Source organism: Lepisma saccharinum, chromosome 7 (genome assembly GCF_977018435.1).
Source record: "Lepisma saccharinum chromosome 7, izLepSacc3.1, whole genome shotgun sequence".
In the NCBI taxonomy this organism is placed as follows: domain Eukaryota; kingdom Metazoa; phylum Arthropoda; class Insecta; order Zygentoma; family Lepismatidae; genus Lepisma; species Lepisma saccharinum.
The window spans coordinates 36,946,797-36,968,896 of NC_139235.1; the positions used below are offsets into that span (position 1 = coordinate 36,946,797).

The window sequence follows — 22,100 nt, forward strand, 5'->3', positions numbered from 1 at the left end:
TGATATAGTTTAAATTATCAATTGCTGATTATGCTTTCGTAGCTGCAAAAAAAATTTAAATTAAACCACTATATATAATTATATATAAATAAACACGTACGAATTGGCGTTTATACATGAATATGCCACATTTTTTAGTTGTCTTTATGATTAACTCTGCATGATCATCGTTTAAGTTATTGTAATTGTAAATGGATTTTCAAATATCACACGGTGCATTTCTTGATATCACGCTCCCTTGAAAAGTATGTATTTCACCCAGGAAAAGGCCTCGATACTTGATGCCAATTTTTCTTGCAAAAAGAAGCTGGACACGTACTTGAAGAAGGGACATTCATAAATAATATCCCGGAGTGGTTAACACATCGCGCTACGACGCCAGGGGTTCCGGGTTCGAATACCGGCCTGGGCATGCTGTTCCTTGTGAGTGTTCACCATATCATCACTCATCCTCATTTTCGCGATTAGCCAAAAGTGGAAAAAATGCAAAGTAAAAAGTGATATAGAATTAAAAATGGAATGTTTGAAACTGGCAATTCAATCTCATAAATTAAATCAATCAAATAACATCCATGCCTATACCGGAACTCGAACCCAAAACTTACTTAGCAAGATAAAAAGTGGTCTCCACCTCAAGTTGAACACATGTTTGCAAAGCATGCTCATCCGTTTTGCCAAAAAAACTGAATGTTGTGAACAGTACTTGGGTTCATTACTTTTTTTAACTGCGTTTTTTTGTTGGTATTTTATGAATATACTTCAGTTGAAGCCAGTGCATAATTATCCGTTGACAGATCACTCATTCTCCGAGAATATAGTGGCGAAAAAGTTATTACTATTTAAGGCTATTGGATGTGCGACCTAAACGTGCGCTTGGGCTACATAATCAAACTTGCAAATACGTTTTACTCCACGCATCTTTTAGTTCCGCCGCGCCATGTTGCAACTAACAGAAGACAACAGACTTGCAGACGACAGTTGACCGCAGGTAGCGAGAGAATTTTATGTTGAGTGAAGCCGCGGTCGCTCCTTCTCAACAACCAGGTAGCAAGCGCCTCCAGGGTTCTTGCTACTCAACAATGTTGGGTTGCTGAGTGATCCTGGAGGCGCCCATTTTTTCCGTTGGGTGTACTTCAGAATATATCTTCGTTAAGCAAAACGAAGGGAAAACGAAATGCGCGAAACAAGAATTAGATAACATCTTTTCGTAAATCAGTTAGTTGTGCAATAATTCGAAAATAAACTTACGACTTACATAACAACTTTTTTGGATGAATGAAAACTACGAAAGTTTAAGTAAAAGCGGCTTTCAAGTATCTGGCAATCCTGATGGTGTTGACGACGTGTGGTAACGGGATGCTTGTGCTAATTTAATACCGATATGTAAAACACGTATTTATGTGTAAATAATGAATGTGACAATCGTACGTTTGTAGCTAAATATGAGGCAAATGTGCTTGAGATCATTATGTTTAATTGTCGCTCATTTATGGTAAGTTCTACGAATTATGTTGGTAATGGAATTAGGTTAACTACTTGGTTTACATACGACCCAAATTTTCCTTAAGTAACCAGTATATGTTCACAAGTTATATGAACATATTCGTATACTAGTGATGTGAAAAATAGGTGATTCAAATATTTCAGTGCACACCAGAGTTTTGTATAAATGGAACACTTTCACGAAGTTTAATGCAATGTGTTCAACATATTGTGATATGTAATTGTAAGTTGATTGTGATACCCATTCAATAACAAAATAATGATAAAAATATTTAAAACTTAATTGGATTGTAGGAAAGTTTGATGAAACAGAGATTAACATGATATAGAATTAAAAATCAAGGTAAGAATTTACAATATAGAGAAAGTTTCCAATTTCGTTAATTTTCGGTATACTAACTAATTTTGGCCTCCTAATCATGAATCTGTTGTAAAAAACCGGGGGTCACGTCTGGAAATTGTACAAAAATTGTTCGTATAGCGCCAAAAACCATCCACGGGTAGCGCCACAAACCATTGACGTTAGCCCCGAAAACCATCCACGGGTAGCCCCACAAACCATCCACGGGTAGCCTCACAAACCATTGACGTTAGCCCCAACAACCATCCACGGGTAGCCCCACGAACCATTCACACGAGGTTAGGTTAGGCCTGTTAGGTTAGGTTCCATTAGCACTCATTTCACCCCTAAATTCATCGAACAAATAGGGATCATACTAGAATTGAACATCATAAATCATTTTCTTGTAAACGACAGGAGATTACATTTTTGTTCGTAAAACTACGCATATACACCTATATACCGTGCGTCCATTTCGATCTGCAGCCGAGAGATCGGGAGAAACGTGGCGGGCGGCGCTGACGGAGGTGCCGACATTTGCGGCCTGTAATGCCCGCTTATTTTTATGGACGTATGCAGACATTTATATAAATATTGCAAAACAAGCACTAACCTGTGTTATAAGAGTACGGTATTAATTTTAGTAGCTTAGTGGCTGAATGTGCCGATGATTTTGACACGCCCACCTCTTGTGAAACACGGCGTAGAGGTTTGTTTGGAGAACGTTCTAAAGCTGCACCAATATCATCGAGTTTTGCTTCAGTTAGAATCCGTCGTTTTTACTTAGGCGTTTTAAAATTTAACGATCCAGTTTCTCGTAATTTAAGGACAAGATGTCTAACCGTATCTCTGTGTGGAGGTGAAACACCTGGGAATTTATGTACAAATTGCCTACACACTTCTCGACACGAGTCTGTTTTCACGTACGTGTCATACATAAAAAATCTTTGTTCTAACGTGAACCTTGCGGCTGGTATTCCAATCGTCTCACTGACACAACACACATACACACTGCAATAACACAAACAAGTAACGGCAAGTAACCAAGAATAACAATCTTACGCACAGTACGAAATTAACACGCTCTTGGTTTACATCTGCCTGCCACTATATTCACAGCTCTGTAGTCGCGAAGGAACAAAAAACTTGAGCTAGGAGATTTCGGATTGCAAGGAAGCTCACGAACACCATTAGCTTTTAACGGTTCGTCTGCAGCGTAATCTTGATACAGTGTTGCACATTCGAAACCTCCAAACGATCCCCATCGACACAAAACTCTTTCAAGGATATAAACTTAAGCAGGACGTTACTGGTCAAAACTATGATTAAAATGTTTTACAGAGTATTATCTGTGGCTCTTAATATAATTTCTAAAGCATATTTATTTGTGTATATAAGAGTGGAACTTGGAAGAATTACAGAAGAACTTTTGCGTGTTATAACACAGGTTAGTGCTCGTTTCGCAAGATGTCCACAAAAATAAGCGGACATTACAGGCCTCAAATGTCGGCATCTCCATCAGCGCCGCCCGCCACGTTTCTCCCGATCTCTCGGCTGCAGATCGAAATGAACGCACTGTATATAAAAAAATTCAATCTGCTTTTTTTCAAATTTTCAGACGTGAACCCCGGTTTTTTTCAACAGATTCGTGATTACGAGGTCAAAATTAGTTAGTATACCGAAAATTAACAAAATTGGAGACTTTATCTATATTTTAAATTCGCTTCAAAATCAATTAAGGAGTACCATGACTTGGATGAGTGTGCTCTGAGATTTAAAATATTTTTGCTGCGGTGCCTGAGTGTACTCCCTTGAAAATGAACCTTCTAAAAGTATTAGAGAAATATACTGTTTTATGTATACTTATGTTTCAACCCATGGATTTAGCATAGAAGCTATTCCTAGTGACAGAGTGCTCCCCCTCGAAATGACATTGTAATTTCCTTTAATCGACAGATTTATATGTTTTACAAAACATTAGGAAATCACAAATGCCCGAGACCTTTTGTCCTAAAATGTGACACAAGTGAATGAAATCCTGGAGTACTTTTACTTTTCATCAGTTTCTTTGGCCCAGGCTCCGGTCTCACTGCAGAACATGGGCTGCTTTTTTCCTCTAAATAGACGAACAAAATTTATATCCCCTGAAAGTACGTACCTTCTACTTCCATTTTCCGGTGTTCCTTTTACGATTACTATTATATTATTGCTGATAAAAAATGTTTTTCCTGCTACTAAAAGCAATGCATTTCTCCATTTGTTCGCGTCCATATTGTTTACGTGCTCAAGTGTTGTGCGATAAGTGAGACCCTTCGTTTCGCGGCATTCGAGTTGATTTGTCGCTCCGGATTCCACCCACAGACGCACAGTTTCTTTCATTATTTCTGACGAGGAATGCTTACAAGGTTAGGTTAGGCCTGTTAGGTTGGGTTCCAATAGCATAAATACAATGAAAAATGTTTTTCCTGCTACTAAAAGCAGTGCATTTCTCCATTCGTTCGTTTCCATATATTGTTTACGCACAGTTTCTTTCATTATTTCTTCGAAGAATGCCTACAAGGTTAGGTTAGGCCTGTTAGGTTAGGTTTCATTAGCATAAATACAATGACTAATTATTATTTAGGCTAAGTGAACTAAACCTAGCTACCTAACAACATAGGCATTTTTTGCTTTCGCTAGATTTGTGCAGGAATATGCCTTTTCCTTCGTTGCTACGATTTCAATACCGCCCAACCTGAACACGTTTTTCTGGTTTTTTTAAAGAAAAAATTTTTTCCGTACCTTAAAACTTACTTTCCCCGATTACTAACTACAAAACGTTACCAAAAAATTATGAATCGCATTCCTCCTAAGCACCCCATATTCTGCAGTCTTACCCAGGCTCCTTTTGGTATTGCGATTTCATGATGCTACAAATGCAATTTTTGGTAATTATGCGATATCGCCCGAACACCTCTCACTCGTTTATTTCCTTAATTTTAGCATTGATACTTACCTATTCTGCATTGCGGAAGATTCTTTAAGGTGAAGTTATGCCTTTTTCCATAAAATAGTGTCAACTTTTCATATTACGAGTCTTTATTTGTCTTCCTTGTTCCACTTGGGTAACAGACAATATGGCATGCACTCATCATGGATCATTGCATGCCGTGCTTGTGTTTTGTTGATTTTGAGTGGGTATGCAGTGTTTCAACCATCTTAACCAAAAAATACCTACTTTCGTGTTCATTATGTCATCACAAACGATTGACGGATAGCCCCAAAAAACAATTCACGATAGCCCCACAAACCATTGATGGATAGCCCCAAAAATTATTCACGATAGCCCCAAAAATTATTCACGATAGCCCCACGGACCATTTCCGGCAAGGTTAGGTTAGGTTAGGTGAGCATAGGTAAAAAAAAAATATCGTAAAAAAGGCACGTTTGGAAACACTGGTGACACCGCGTGACTTTCGATGCTCGCGTCATCTTCAGGTACATAATGGAAACAACGGCATAATGTTGTCGCTTTACAGAAAATGCAAGTTCCTTATATAAAAAGTGATTATTTCTTGTTCTGCACCATTCTATGGTGACATTTTCAGTTTCTGCGAAAGATAATACCTCGAAGAACTTCAACAATGCTACAGAAACTGATTTCAGTAAGTAGTTTCTCCTGTAAATTTGAAGAAATCCGTTCGGGTGATATCACATATTTACCCAATTTTTACATGGTTCAATTGCGATTTACGTCTGTTAACACACACTGCAGAGTTTTAGTGATTACTTAAGATTTTGTTCAATAATAATATGCTTTTGTGATTAGGTTAGGCAGGTCAGGTTTGGTTCTCGCACTAAAATAAGGTCCCTAAATGCATTCTACTAAGGTTCCGATTTACTGCATTCATTCCCAGTAGTCTACGATACTTACTGTCGCTTGTCAATGGAGAATACCTTCCTTGTCCATGGGAAGAGCACATGCTTGCATAAGGTATATTTTAAGTTTTTTTTGTTTTTTTTTTCAACACAAATAATTTTTTTGCGAATCCAAACAGTGCTCATTACTTTAAGGAAGATTCAAATTTTGTGTGACAATGATTTCCAAAATTCTATGATATTTATTCTTTCTACTAGGAGAATTTGAAAAAAAATCATAAAACGGTAATGGTTCCGATTGTTTTATGATTTCTACTAGCACAAAGACTAATTATCGTAGAATTTTGGAAATCATTGTCACACGAAATTTGAACCTTCCTTAAAGTAATGAGCACTGTTTGGACTCGAAAAAAGTTATTTATGTTGAAAAAAAACAACTTGAAAACTACCTTACGCACTTCTCATGGACAAGATATTCTCCGTCGACAAGCGACAGTAAATATCGTAGAAGCGTGGGAATGAATGTAGAAGTAAATCGGAACCTTAGTAGAATGCATTTAGCAACTTTATTTTAATGCTAAGGGAACCAAACCTAACCTGCCTAACCTAACTTGGGCCCATAAAACAATTGGAACCGTTACCGTTTCTTTCATTAAATACCATAATATGCACACAGAAGGTGAGAAAAAATCTGCAAAACTTCAACACACCAAACCCAACACTCCTGAACTAGCCTAAATATTCCACTTCTGAAACTAAAAATCACAAAGATATCCATACACTTCTTGAAAATGTACATTTTTTTTCTATCCTTACGAACATGCATAGGTATTCTTCGAGTTGCATTCTGGTCACATTTTAAAAATGCACTTGTGAAATTTTCGTACACTTAGTTAATTTCATTTTTACCACAAATTAAAAGCACGCTACAAAGCTACACATCTCTGTACCACAGCACAGCTACATGGCAAAGAATGGCATGTGTGAAGCACAAACAAGTTACATTTAATTCACACTAATAGACATATTTTACAATCAAATCTGCCTAAGAGTCACTTATACTAATGAAACACTGCTGACACTGTCAACATTTGAAACCTCCAAAGTGGTAAATGATGTAAACCGCAAAATTATCCAGAATATATATATTTTTATTTTGATTAAAGTTGCCCATTTGCATATTGATCAAGGATGACTAAAATTCCAAAGTGTCAGCTTTTTTGGTAATGGTTCCGACTGTTTTACGATTTTTTTCCAAATTAACCTAGCAGGAACACAAATTATCGTAGAATTTTGGCAATCATTGTCACACAAAATGTAAACCTTCCTTAAAGTAATGAGCTGTTTGGATTTCAAAGATAAGTTATGTATGTTGAAAAAAACAACAACTTGAAAATTACATTACGCAAGCATTCAGGCTTCCCATGGACAATGTATTTTCCGTTGACAAGCAGCTGTAAGTATCGTAGACTAGTGGGAATTAATGTAGAAGTAAAACGGAATCATAGTAGAATGCATTTAGGGACTTTATTTTGATGCTAAGAGAACCTAACCTAACTACGAAAGCATATTTTGAACAAAATCTTAAGTAATAGCCAAAACTCCGCAGTATGTGTTAACAAATAAATCAAAATCAAACCATATTCAAATTGCATTTGTAGCATGATGAAATCGCAATAAAACAAAAGGAACCCGTGCTGATATTTTCCCGTCTGGTGGTTTCTGAGATATTGAAGGTCAAAATTTGACCATTTTTGATGTCTATATTTTTTGAGCTCTATATTTCGCTATGACAAAAGTTGTTACAAAAACAAATACTTTTTCTTGTATAGAATTTTCCTCCGAGTTCAAAAGATAGACAACGAATGATAGTTGGTTCAAAGATCTGTGTCAACCTTACCTACAAAACAGATTGTAGGGCCTCCCCACAGGGCCGGACTGTGTCTGGCAAGAGGGTGGTGGCAATTTTCCTCAACAGGCCTTGTGATGGTGAGCTGTTGGGGAAAAAAGGCATCGAATGTGTGTTTTCTGCACAGTGTCCCGGTGTTCCAGTTCGACCCTGGGGTTGATTGCATTGTAAGGGGTTCTATACCCGATGGAGGCACTTAGCGGTTCAGGTTCCACTTTAAAGTGGAGGTCCAGTCCCAATTAGCCTATTAGTGTTTTCTCATCACCATTGCATCAGTTAATCATTCACCCTCATGGCCGTAGCTTATCTAAGAGACCTCTACAGCACTTTCTTGTTCTAACGATGATAACAAAATCAAAGGCACACTTGAAAATAATTGGTTACCATAACTTAATGCAGAATTGAATATGTTAAATTTTTATGTTACTCATTCTTATGTAGGTTTAAAGTTTAGGCCAATTAATTAGAGAACAAATGTTCAAATTCGGCTTGTATATGCATATAAATGTATGTTTGCCATACAGAGTTCACTGAGCTTGGAGAAGGGAGGTAAAGTGTGGGACAGACAAGTAAAACACTATTGAAAAAAAAATTAAGGTACACATAATCCTCATATCCTGGTTTCTATTATTTTTATATTCGCTTTCAGTAGAGGGGTGGTTTATAATGACTAAAAACTTGGCAAGTAGGCACTTAAAAAGGCCGTGAATATGAATTTGTTATTATATTTCGTAGTTATTTGCACACTTGATTTTTTTATATTTTATTGTATTTTGTCATTTTTGTGTTGCTTTTCTTTTACTTTTGGCTAACCACAACAATGATGAGCAATGGTGATTAGACAAAATATTTGATGGAACACTCATAAAACAAAAGACTACTTTCTACAATGTATTGTTGAGAGAACCAGAGCAGTGAAAGAAGGCTGGACTAGGAAGGAAGGGGAACAAAAGTATGCATTTTTAGGCAAGATTATGCACAGTAGCCATTTTAGTCACTATAAAAATGCATTGTCAGGCTTGAAACAACATGAAATTCATTTGAAGCATCAAATCCTATCTGTTAGTACAAATAAGGAAAGGTATATGTGTAAAATCCTGCACCCTATTTATTAGTGTCTACATATTAATTTTTAAGTGCGGTATACTAATGAACCTATTTTCTGCTCCTTTCAGATAAATGTATCGTAGAAGCCTAATCCCATTATCTGTTCACATCCACAATGTGGCCACGGAATCTTATAAAAGTAGCAGTGGTAGCAGGTGCCACTTTGGGTACCATAGTATCATACAGGGCTAACCAGTACAACCTTGACTCAATTGGTATTGTTCGCTTCGGAAGGGCAGCAAGAACTGTGAGTAATTACGTTAATTTACGATTCTTTCTGCAGTACCTTTCTATTTTCATTATTTTTGCAAAAGCTTGTATAAAATATTGCATTGTTATTGGGGCTATGATTTTTGTAGTGATGGTTGCATTTTTCTATTCAATAAAAAAGGTAAAAAATACCATACATGTGGAAATTGAGCATAGCCTACAAGAGAAGTCACATCATTAGATATGATCACGTGACAGGTAAAGTTGGACTAAATCATTTGCTAACAATGTAGAGTAAGTCCTGGATTAAAAAAATAGTACTGTATCTTGTTTGACAGCTTATAAGAGTGAGGGAATGTGTATTTGGAAAGCTAGTGGTATCAGACTATTGACAAATCACATGTTTCTTCCACTGTAATCAAATTTGTATACCAATTGTAGAATAGTGTTTGTAAATTAGTGCTCTAATTCTCAGTACATGTTACTTTAAACTGTGAGTACATGTTACTTCAAACTGTGAGTAATGGCTATTTTTAATATATTTTTTTTTGTTGTTGAAGGTGTTTCATATTGGATTGGACTATAAGAGGAATCTCTACGGTTCCGGATTGGACAGTACATCAGATGAATATTTTGAACTAAAATCCACAGTAAGTGCTTTTAATTTTTGTACAGTTTGCAAATATTATGTAACACTTTTCTAATGTTAAGAGGTGTGATATGGATCAGATCACTGCATTAGTCATGTATTCTCTATTCATTTTAGACATTAACAGTAAGGACTGCTTTCTCACATACTCTCAAGACTAGTTGGCAATCAAAATATGTACTGACTGATAGATGTATAAAATTTTTAGTATTTGTTCTCAGTTTTGAAAGATTTCCCTATTGTATGTATGAAGCTTGAATTGTGAGGTGTTTCTGGGAACTGTTGCAAGACATTTATTAATTTAAATATTTGGTAAACACAAGAATTAATTTGAATTTTTAATTTGATTTTAAAATTTTGGGTGCGTCAGCACTGAAGATATTTTGCACCTGTCACATTATACGGGGTTCAGCCCCTTATCGTTACAAATAGCAACTCTAACATTGCATAACTAAAATCTTAAAATATTCTGACTTCTGTTAAAAGCTGAGGCTGTAAATGGTCACTCAGCACAGGGCACACACAGAATTATACTGGCCGTAGGGCCAGTTGCCAGAGCCTCGTTTGTCTGCAAAATACAGTTCAGGGTGTACTACATGGAAGTGAGGTTGACAATTGGGTGTACTACGTGGACAAGAATTAATATTGTGATTTTTGTTCATCTGAATTAATAATAAATAAATGGCAAAATATTGTATACCTTATTTTGTAACCTTAGGGTACTAAGCATAGGAAAAAAGGAATATCTGGATCCTTATGACACACAAAAATATGTGCCCCTCGAATTCTGGAACATATATTCAGTGCATGTCTTTAAGACACAATTGAAGCATTGTTTACTGGGATTCTTAAATTGTTTTCTAATTTTCGTACACTGAACATGGTTAAGTGATAGAAAAGATTACAAAAGACTTAACTTCACCACGATAAACAAGACGTAATAAATAAATAAAAAACTCACCCTGGAACTAGTAATATATGCGCATGTAAATCAAATATGTACTAACATTGATGATGTTCTGGAGGTTCTGTCATCATATCAGTCAGGTCAGTTTCAGATATGCTTCCACAGGTGCTAATGTCACTCACCTTCAGACATTAACTTCAGTCCCCGAGGATGAGACGTGTTAGCTCTCGAAAGCTTTGAAGCATAACCAGAACTGACCTGGTTGATATCTCAACAGAATCTCTTATTCACTGCCAGGAAAGCTTTAAGAATTATGTACTAACATTGATTACGTTACCCTTGAATCCCCAATTTGAATGAAGAATGTGAGAAAAATTTATTTAGAGAAACACAAGGGGATGTACAGCGTGAGCACAAAAACACTCCCTGGTTTTGAAAGGGTATAACTTTAATACCAAAAGTAGTATTCTACAGAAATGTTCACAGTAGTTGTAAAAACTCATAAAGTTTTCGTGGTGTTCGTTGAATTACAAATGCTCAATGTGCACGTCACCTGTTACGCGGGAAACATCGAGACGATAATCCAGCTCCAACCACACCTTCTCAAGCGTATCTGGTGTGATGATGTTGACAGCTGTACTGATGCATTCCTTAAGATGATTCAAGGTTGTGGCTAGTGGAGGTACATAGCCCTGGTCCTTCACGAACCCCCAAAGGAAAAAGTCACAAACTGGCATGTCCGGTGATCGTGGGGGCCACTTGCATAGATTTTGATCATTGGGTCCAGCTCGTCCTATCTAACGGTGTGGGAGGTTGTCATTCAGAAAGCTGCGTACAGATTGATGCCAGTGTGGGGGTGCTCCATCTTGTTGTAGAATGTAGTCACCTCTCTCTGCAGCAAGTTGAGGAATTAACCAGTCACGTAGCATTGGTTAAGTAGCTTTCACCTGTGATTGTTCGCCCCTCAAAGAAGAACGGACCGTACACTCGACGCTCTGACACTGCACAAAAAAACATTCACCTTGGGTGAGTCACGTTCCACATCAAGAGTGGCATGTGGATGCTCGCTTCCCCAGATCCTAACATTATGCCTGTTCACTTTTCCACTCAAGTGGAAGGTCACCTCATCAGTAAAAATGATCTTTGTCAGAAAGGTTTCATCGTCCTCCATTAAAGTGTGGATAGTCTCGCAAAACTCACGTTGCTTTACCTTGTCTTGTGGATATAACTTTTGAACCAATTGCAGCCGTTACGGGTGAAAACGCAAACGCTTCTGTAAAATCTTGCTTACGGTAGTTTGTGGCACCTGCAACTGCCTGCTGGCTTGACGTGTTGATTTTCTGGGACTGCGTACAAAGGCTTCTCGCACACGCTCCACAATTTCCTCAGAGATGGACGGTCGGCCAGAATGTTCTTTTCTTTGATCACAAATGCATCCTCTCTCAACAAATGTTTTATGCCACTGCAGAATGGATTTGTGTGTAGGTGGATCAACATTAAACTTCCGTTTAAATGCACGCTGCACTCTCACAACACTGCTTGTTTTGGCAAATTCTAACACGCGCCAGCTTCTTTGCTGCGGAGTGAACGCCATTTTCGATGTTACTGCCCTCTAGCTACCAAATTCACAAGTAGCGATTCTGAAAAGAAAGATATTAAAATATTTTGAGTTTACTGAGCTTTGGATATCAATTTTATCAAAATACAAAATATTCAAGTAACTATTAATTTTATGACATCTTGAAACCAGGGAGTGTTTTTGTGCTCACGCTGTATGATATGATAGAACAAACACGACACACATATCCATGCTGTCTGTGAGGATTGCATTATGCTAGGCTAAAGAAAGCTTGCAATAATTTTATACAAGATTGTGTATTTAATGTATTTTTAACAATTCATGCTGTTATAACTCAATAGAGGTTACAACCCCCTTCCCTTACATTGGCCCAACCCCTCTAAGTAGAGATTTCATAATAAATTATGGTTAATTCAGTAATATTGCTGTACTTCTAAATTATTTCCCCTTTCATAGACATAGCTAGGAATTATTTTCTGAGGATGTCTAACTCCTTGGCCCTCTGCTACTTACACCTATGCATCCTTTCCTGATATCCAATTAAAACTTAATATTCTCTGATATAAAAATTAAATTATCTTAAAAGTAGGAAACCATTTACACAGGCACTTATACAGAACCACCGTATTCCAAATGGTGATGACCACGGCAGATCTTCTGGCAAACTTTGATTGGGAACAACTTAACCTTTCCCCTCTCCTCCTACTTTTACCAGAGGTTTCTTAAAATTTTGGGCAGTCTTATCTTCTCATCAGTTATGCTATTTGTCACTGGAATACTTTCCTTCCAATAATAGAACCTCAAAAATGTATTACTGATAGAACAGAGTGAACATCTTTCAAGCACCAGATTTTATCAGAATCTCATTCTTTGTTACGTTGAACTGTTAGCGAAAATTGCAGGCTCGAATCCGGGTCTCTCTCATTCCGTGCCATTGCTCTACCACTGAGTGACGAAGCCTGGCTTTGCCTGATTTTTTGCTTCCGCTGTTTTACCTGTGTGAAATCTTTGTTGTATCCTTTTTGTCAATTTTAGTTTTTTTCAAAACGAATGCCATCTCGACTTAAATTAAGTTCCTGTATTCTACAGGTCAGGCACCCTACCCAGACACAATCTAGCTAAAATCAACTGCAAGTATAAGTTGTTTGCCTTCCCCCACCACATCCAATCGCATATCCAAACCCCTTCTTCCCTATGACATGAAAGTAGTGCACAAACCCAATACCAAAATAGCTGATAAGCTAAACAAATACAAATGGTTCTTCTGCTCCCCCCTTGATAACCCAGGTGTATATGATGCAGAGTGCAAGTGCAAGGCGCATTACATCGACAGGTCCATCAGATCTGTCAATGAAAGAATCCAACAACACCTAGCAGATATTTTTTTTGTATGTACACATTGCTTGCATTGTAAAATTATTTCTCTTGTAGTCTACGGTTATTACAAGCATAAAAACACAGTTTTTCATTGTGACATTTCAGGAGAACACACACTCCCTTCATCAGACATTTATTTTTGATTAAAGATACAGTTATAACTATGGTTAAAATGTTTTAAACAAAAAAGATGTTGGATGTTGTCAATGTTACATTGTTGTAGTGTAGCAACTTAACTGTGAAAACAAGCAGTCTGTTTTATTTATCACATTATTTTTTATTTAAAAATTATAAATCCCAAATATCATAAGGCAATTGAAAGCAGAGCCCTCATGGAACTACAAACAAACCAGACTAGTGCAAAACAAACAAGGAAATTGAGCCATGTAGAAGCAGCCAACCAAGCCAGTCGGCCAGAACACCAACCGCACCGTGGTCAAGCTAACAGACAGGACTTTGGATGAAGCCACAATATCTATCTTTTCGAAGGGTTTAAACTTTGCTGCGGCACTTAAAAGCATCCCCCTCAGGGACATAATCAACAGTATCAAGCAGACTGTAAAAGATCTTCCCGACGAGACTGCTCAAGATATATACGTCGAGAAACATATGTGGCCCTTAAAAGGGCCATTCCACCTAGACCTAACATTTTACCAGCAGGGAAAGCCGCACTCAAGGCACTAAAAGAAGACAAGGACATCCTCATATGACCAGCAGACAAAGGAAACACATCAATTATTCTCCAGACCGCAGACTACGACAAGAAAAATTTCAGAACTTCTATCAGACCCCACATACAAGAAAATTCCCCGAGATCCCACAGCAGCAGTTGAAAGAAAGACCAGAGCACTTCTGAAGAAAACATCATTGCCGAAACCCATTCAGGCTAAATTGACACCGGGCGGAACAATACCACCACGACTGTACGAACTGTCAAAAATACACAAGACCGCAGTGCCATTAAGACCGATCGTCAGCGCCTTTGGATGCCCAACGTGCAGACTCGCCAAATTCCTGACAGCCCAGCTTCAACCACTAATAGGTAAATGTGAACATCATGTGACAAACTCCACTGAATTCATCAAGATGCTGCAGCAGATCAGAACATCACCAGATGACATCTTAGTCAGCTTCGACGTAGTGTCACTCTTTACCAAAGTGCCTCTTCAAGATTCACTGGAATTACTAGAATGCCCTTCACACCAGAAATCATCAGTCTCAGTCTGTTCAAACACTCACTGACCTGTACCTACTTCAGCTGCGGTGGACAGTACTACGAGCAAACCGACAGTGTGGCAATGGGCTCCCAACATTTGCCTGCTAAAGCCAATTATCAAAGAAGCAATAGTCATTCATGAGGAAAAAGATAATCTTAATTGCGACACGGGGTTCGAACTGGATTCAGCTTGGTTAGCGTTAGTTAACGAGAAGCGTGCACCCAGCAGATGCACCACCCGATTGGTCCACCATCTTCACCAGGATCCCCCCCCTCCACGAACCTTAAGAAAAAAATCAGTTTCTCTGTATTTATTCCTGAATTGTGTTGAGCAGTAAAGTGAGTGATTTAAAGTAAATGTATCTTATATGCTTTTCATGCTGCTAACACATGCAATTTTGTTGGTTGCTCTGTAGATAAACATACATTTTCTAAATTTATTTATTTTTGCTAATTTCTTTCTCAGATTCACAAAAGATCTGCTGAGAAGTTGCTGGAATTATGTTGTACAAATAAAGGTGTATTTATTAAAGTTGGACAGCATATTGGTGCTTTGGATTATCTGCTACCAAAAGAGTATGTTGAAACTATGAGGATTCTTCATAGCCAAGCTCCATGTTCAAAGCTGGAAGAAATCTTCCAGGTGCTCAGGGAGGATTTAAAGAAGGATGTAAGTATAAGCTCTCGTGAAACTAACTGAATTAAATTGCATGGTGCAACAGTCCTCCAAGGGCTAAGGATCACAAAGCAGGTTTACCTGTAAGATTGGGATTCAAACACAGGAACTTTGATGGTGAGATTTAAAGGCTACAACATAACATGTTTATTACACCATGCTCAGAAGGGACAGAGGGTATGTGGATATAGGTTGTCACATATTCATTCATGATTTCAGCTATGTGGTTGTGATGTTATCAGCACCTTTACTTGTGAAGATTGCCCCTGATACCCATTTATTAGAGGCTGTGTGATCCCCAGAACTGCTTTATGCAGGGACAATGTTGGAAAACCTCCCACTTTCGATAACCCACCACAGAAATAACCTGGCTCTCTTGCATGGCAGTCAAACATACTACCGACTTGCGCCAAAGGTGAGAGTATTAAGTATTTTGATAAGCTGAAGTAGAAGCTCTCGTACAAAGAATATTGTAGTTTTGAAAATATTTATGGTACACAGAGCTATGCTGCTTGTCTACAGATTGTGGTGTTCGCTTATTATAATTATCAGCTTTTTTTTTTTGTAAGCATTCACCATGTTCCCCTCTCTCATGGTATGATCAACGTTTTGACAATTTTTATATTTTCGTAAATCTTTACGTAAATTGACACTCAAAGCTACTGGCAACCTTGTGCCTTTAGTGGCAAGCCTCTGTACTTCCGCTGAGAAGCTATGCACCAGTCTCTCCTCTCCCACTGCACTTGTGGTCGGAACAAGAACTTTCGTATGCTCCGAAAGTTCTTGTATGCTCGTACTTGATTTGGCTGTTTGCAAAAGGAACCTTCATGGAAATATGTCTTTGGATTTAAATTACTATTGGACCAGTTGAATACATTGATAGTAACGTAACAACTGTAAATTTGATTTTTATTTTCTGTTTTTTGATCCATTTTTACATGTAAGATCTAACATATGAAAGCGAACATCATAAAGCCAATCTGTCAGACTGACCGAAACTGACCCTTGTGTGTGTGTGCAGATATTTGCTACAAATAACAATGCTTTTCTTTTAAGGTTCCGCTACTCTCAATTTTTGTTGTTGTTGTTATTGTGTTCATCATAACAACTAGTCAAAACATTGTGATATGTTCATAAATTATTGTGCATGCTTGAAGTTCCACACACACTCATTTCATTTGTTCAAATACGATCATGTTATAGTGGAACCACGAGCAAAACAACCTGCGCAGACCCGCGACTCCTGTGGGCGGTACTCCCGCGAGTAGAGGAGGGGGAGAGTGGACCATGCTTCCTTATGGCCAGAGGTGGAGGGAAGAAGGGATAGCTGCGCGGGGACTTCTCGTCCCAAGGTTTCTTTCCTTGTGGTTGATCTATAGTTTTATTCTTGCCTATAAAAAGGTGCTGTCAGCATACCGTTGCCTACAATAAAGAAGCACTGTGCGGTGTGGGTGTGTACACACACACACACGCACAGATATGTGTTTGGTAGAGCAAAGAGCAAATTAAACAATAAAGCAGTATTGGTATTGGTACAAAACAATCAGTACAATATTATACAGGGTAATTATAAAGTCTCCATCCATTATTGTGTACATTTGTAACAATAGAATGAAATTATATGGTTTTGTTGAATTCGCTTTGATGTGACTGAATACTTGCAGTGCTGCCATCATTCTTTTGTTTAGTTCAAGGGTTCTGATTTATTTAAATTATTTTTATGTTGGGTAAGAACAATATAATACATTGCAGTACATGCACACGATTTGTGATATTTGTAAGTACTGAAGCAGCTCTAATACAACCATGCCACACATAGTTCAGTGTACTTTTCTCTATCCCCAGCCAGCTGATGTCTTTACGGATATAGATCTTGAACCACTTGGTACAGCCTCATTGGCTCAGGTGCACAAAGGCACATTGAAGGATGGAACTGTAGTAGCAGTGAAAGTGCAGCATCCATACGTTCTGGGGAATGCCTTGATTGATGTCAAAACCATGGAGGTGAGACCCTAACTAGATATATGCAAAGGAAGTCGGAAAGAATGATTTCCTCATATGGATGTGATGTTTGTGTCTGGTTTTGTCACAAAATTTTATTACTGAACTTTGTCGCTATTTGATAAGAAGATGGTTAAACCAATGAAAACATAACAATTTGGATTTATAAGTATAGCCATTGCACCCTACAACAAAACACAAATGTTCATGCATTTATTCTTTCTATCTTCAGAATGGTCCCGGGTTCGATACCTGGTGGAGGCACATAGTAGTTCAGATTCCACTTTAAACTGTAGGTCCAGTCCCAATTAGCCTTCCTGTGCACTTAAAACACCAACTCAATCAATCTATCTTCAGAACTAAAGAGTTAAATTAAACTATGTTGTTTCCTTCTACCATGAAGGTGCATTTAAGGATCCCACACATTCTGGATCTCGGCCATTCTGAAGGTGATGTTATCAGCACCACACTCCAGCTGCCTTTACCCACCAGAGTTGCCCCTCAGGTACCCATTGATTTGAGGCTGAGTGACCCCAAAGCTGCTTTACGCGAGGACAAGGACGGAAGAATTCCAACTTTAGATCACACCCCAGAAATCAAACCCGGGTCTTCTGCCTGCATGGCAGTCAGATGCCCAACCGATGAGACCACCGTGGCTCTAAAAAAGAATGTAAACAATAACAAATTCTAAAATCTTTACTTTAAAATTGTTGTTGCAAAATATAAGAATTGCAGGGTAGGGAGATGAACCATTATCCTATCAACTCCTATCTGGTTCAGATTGAGAATGTGGTGCCTTACCTCCACACCCCCTTATTTCCAGCTTTTCATGAAAACCAAGCCATTACAGATGTAGACATGCACTGTTCCATTGTTTAATTTTGTTTACCTGTTTGATCTTGAAAACATATACTTGTATGTGTAGAAATGCTGACTGCATGAATAAGTGCACAAGAAGTTCATTTTTGATATTGGTGTTTTTTTCGTAGGCTGTATTTATGAACATTTAATTGGTTATTATTTAGATCCTTGTTTCCTATCTTTTGTATCGTCATGATGCATACATACGGGCAGTCTTAACTTCCAATCAGTGGATGTATTTTCCTATATTTGAAAATCTGAACTAATAAATGTACACATTTTTTTTCAGCTGCTAGTGAACTTGGTTGCATGGGTTTTTCCAGATTTCAAGTTCACGTGGTTAGTGGAGGAAACGAAGAGAAATATTCCTTTGGAGCTGAATTTCTATAACGAGGGAAAAAATGCCGAGAAAGTTCAGAAGTTGTTTGCCCATATACCATGGCTGAAGGTCAGTATAGCCAGCATATGGCTTCTGCGGTTTGGAAAAATTCTTTTATGTTACTGAATGCATTATTTCATGTGTTTGGTAACTGACCTGTGAGGCAACATTATCTACAGGGTGAGTCAAAAGTCAGGTTACATAGGAAGTTTTTTGTCTCGTTAATTGCCCGTCAAGGGTTGAATGTCCAGTTTCTTGGTGCATGGATTGGTCATCGTGGTCCTGCTGAATGGCCACCGTGTTCTTCAGACCAGTGGATTTTGTCCTTTGGTGTCACTTTAAGGTGCTCTTCTACTCATTTAAGATTCGGAACATCCAACATCTGAAGGAACGCATTGTGTAATGTACAGACATGATTATGCCGAACGTTCTGCAAAAGGTTCTGGAGAACTGGAAATGTCACGTGCACAAATACATTGATGTTCAAAGTGCACACATTGAAGATATACAAAAGAATCCTACGTAACCTGACTTTTGACTCACCCTGTATATTGATATTTAACCTTTAAACAGGGTGGCTACTCACCGGGAATTCCTTGAATTCTGGGAATTATGCGTGAATTATTGGCTCCAGAATTATAATACTTGCATTCTATGTGAATTTTTCTCCGTAGACATGAAAAATTGCAAATTCCATTACTCGAAATCCCATTGAATTTATACATATTTATAAATGCCCTGAGGCAAGTTTTTGACAGTATAGCTTTTATTTGTATCGAGGAAGGAAAAGAAAGCTGCATGGAAAATAAAACAGAATTCAATTTGTTTACTTTGTTAGTGTGTTTTGGAGAATAATCTATTGGAGAGATGGAAGATTATTGCAAGGTAAGATATCTTGAAGTTGATTAGGTAGATTGAAATCCTTATAAAATTAACCATTTTTTGCATATTAGTATATCTCGTAACATTTGTGACTTGTGTTTGTAGATGTATTTCGAGTCTGAGTATGTGAAATGGCAAATGTAAACTCTACACCTTATATTAAATATTTTAAGAATATATATAAGTATATACTATTTGATAGATTTGAATTAGAATTTTTGGATAGCATTCGAACCACATGGATCCTTTATATTGTTAATATATTTGTGTGGTGGGAGGAGGCAGTGGGTAATACGCAAGGTTGAAAAAGAAGAAATCATCTACTTGTACAGTCACAGACACTGCCGGCTTGTAACGATTCGATTGAAAGTCAATGTATTCATTACAAGCTGGCAGTGTCCGTGACTGTACTCTTGAATTTTTGGAAAGTTTGCCTTGAAAACTGGGAATTATACTTGAATCTTTTCATGGTCCTAGGGTAGCTACCCTGTTAAATCAAAATATCATTATTTCAGATGAGCAGCATGATCAAGAATTTTAACAGGGAAATATATATCTACAAATAGTGTGAAATTTAGTTCAGAATCCTTACATTTTGTCATTAATTTTATCAGTAGTATAAATTAATAGTTTTTCTTGTATGTATGCATTGCTTGCATTGTAGAATTATTTTCCTGTAGTTTACGGTTATTACAAGCATAAGAAAACAATTTTTCATTGTGACGTTTCAGGAGAGCACACGCTCCTTTCATCAGACATTTATTTTCATTTTGACGAAAGATACAGTTATAACAATGGTTAGTATTTTTTTAAACAAAGAGAATCTGTTATATAATGGATGTTGTCAATGTTACATTGTTGTAATATAGCAACTTAACTGTGAAAAGAAGCAGTCTGCTTTATTTTTATTTGTTTTGTTTTTTAAATTATGAATCCCAAATATCATCAGGTAATTCAAATTCATCATTGTTTTCACAAAGTCTCTTGATGTTTTCTGTTACATTTCCAAATCTTGTTCGTGCCATCTTATTGCCATTTTCCTTGCTGTTTGTTCTACATAATCCTTTGAACATGAACAACTTGTATTATATATTCCTGTGGTTTCCACATCTGGTAGAGAGTTTCTCATTTTGAATTCATTAAATGTACATTCCAAACTTCTTGGTGATTTAAAAACAATTTTGAAATTATAACTTCTAAAAATTTTTGCAATTTTATGTGAGAATCCCTTGTGGAATGGAAATTTATTTTCAACAGATTTTTCATCTTTGTCTGTATTTCTCTTTTCCTTTAGTTTTCTTGCGACTTGTTTTTTGATTTGGTTTATTCTGTTAGTGTGAAAGCCATTTTCTTTTGCTATATTAAAAAGCCTTCTTCATTTTTGATATCCTTATTATTAGAACATAGTCTTTGTGCTCTCAGGAAGAAAATTAAAAATATGTTATCCATTGTTATACGTTAATGTTCTGAATTGGCATGGATGTATTTTTCCCCTGCTAATTTTTCAATCCATAGGAAAATATATATTATCCTTGGTACTTGGTATAATCGCCATTTTTCTGTTTTAGTGAGCTGTCAAAAATTAATCGTGAGGTGAAAGCCGAAGTGAAACTGAAACTTCTAAACAAGCAGTACAAATTACATACAAGAACGGGAATGAAAAGTCAAGTATGGGACAAATTCAGTTAGTAATGACTCAGGATGGTCAAGAGATTGGTTACGTGTCATGCAAATATTGCTCGACTTTGTTGTCCTTTTCATCCTCTACCACACATTTAAGATCGCATACGCATGGGCAAAATACGTCTCGAAGAAAGAAGGTCAGATCCAGTGCCACACAATTTAAAGCAAATTCTGACATATAAGCGTGTGAAAATGTGTACCAGTGATCTTCGCCCGTTTAATATTGTTTCTGGAAGCGGGTTTCGAAATCTATCCCAGGAACTAATAAATATCGGTGCCGAATATAGACATGTGAGTGTTGACGATATTCTTCCTCATCCTACAACCATATCAAGAAATATTCGAGCACAAGCAGATGCTATAAGAGAAAAAGTGATGCCAGACATTATTAATGCAGCTGAAAAGTTCGCTTGTGCATGTACTGCAGATTTGTGGACCGATCCTTACAAAAAAATAAATTACCTTACCATCACAGCCCACAGATGGTTGGGTGCTCCAGAATTGTGTATTAGCAACAACAAAGTTCCCCGACAAAAGCAAGACAGGAGAAAATATCAGAGGGGAAATTGAAGGAAGACTGACAGAATTGGGAATCCATAAGGAGCACATAAAGAAAATCACCTTTGTCATGGATCAAGGGCCAAATATTCAGAAAGCTCTCGATATGTATTTGCATTATCCGTGTGTAGCACATTGCATAAATACAGTGGTTAAGCATGCATTTGATGAGCATTTCCTTAACAATCAATTGCAGACTTGTTATAACACTATCGATGATGCAAAACGTATCGTGCAATACATAAAAAAGTCAGGAGCAGTCGAGCATTTGAAAACCACACTCAAGCAGGAGGTTGAAACACGGTGGAACAGCCTTTACATGATGTTAAATTGTATATTTGTGGAGTATAATAAGGTAGTCGAAGTATTAACGAGAAAGAACGTCGTGGAAAAATTACTAGGCTA

The 22,100-nt window shown here is 37.4% G+C and overlaps 1 protein-coding gene across 1 annotated transcript in view; it reads left to right on the plus strand.

The window, feature by feature from the left end:
* Positions 1-1,314: 1,314 nt before the first annotated feature.
* Positions 1,315-22,100, plus strand: part of Adck1 (aarF domain containing kinase 1) — a 38,874-nt gene continuing 18,088 nt past the window's right edge. The window contains exons 1-6 of the mRNA XM_083125171.1: positions 1,315-1,492; positions 8,786-8,964; positions 9,488-9,577; positions 15,122-15,325; positions 17,177-17,335; positions 18,483-18,641. Of these exons, the coding sequence (XP_082981297.1) occupies positions 8,833-8,964; positions 9,488-9,577; positions 15,122-15,325; positions 17,177-17,335; positions 18,483-18,641 (744 nt within the window). The 5' untranslated portion in view covers positions 1,315-1,492; positions 8,786-8,832. The remainder of the gene's footprint in view (positions 1,493-8,785; positions 8,965-9,487; positions 9,578-15,121; positions 15,326-17,176; positions 17,336-18,482; positions 18,642-22,100) is intronic.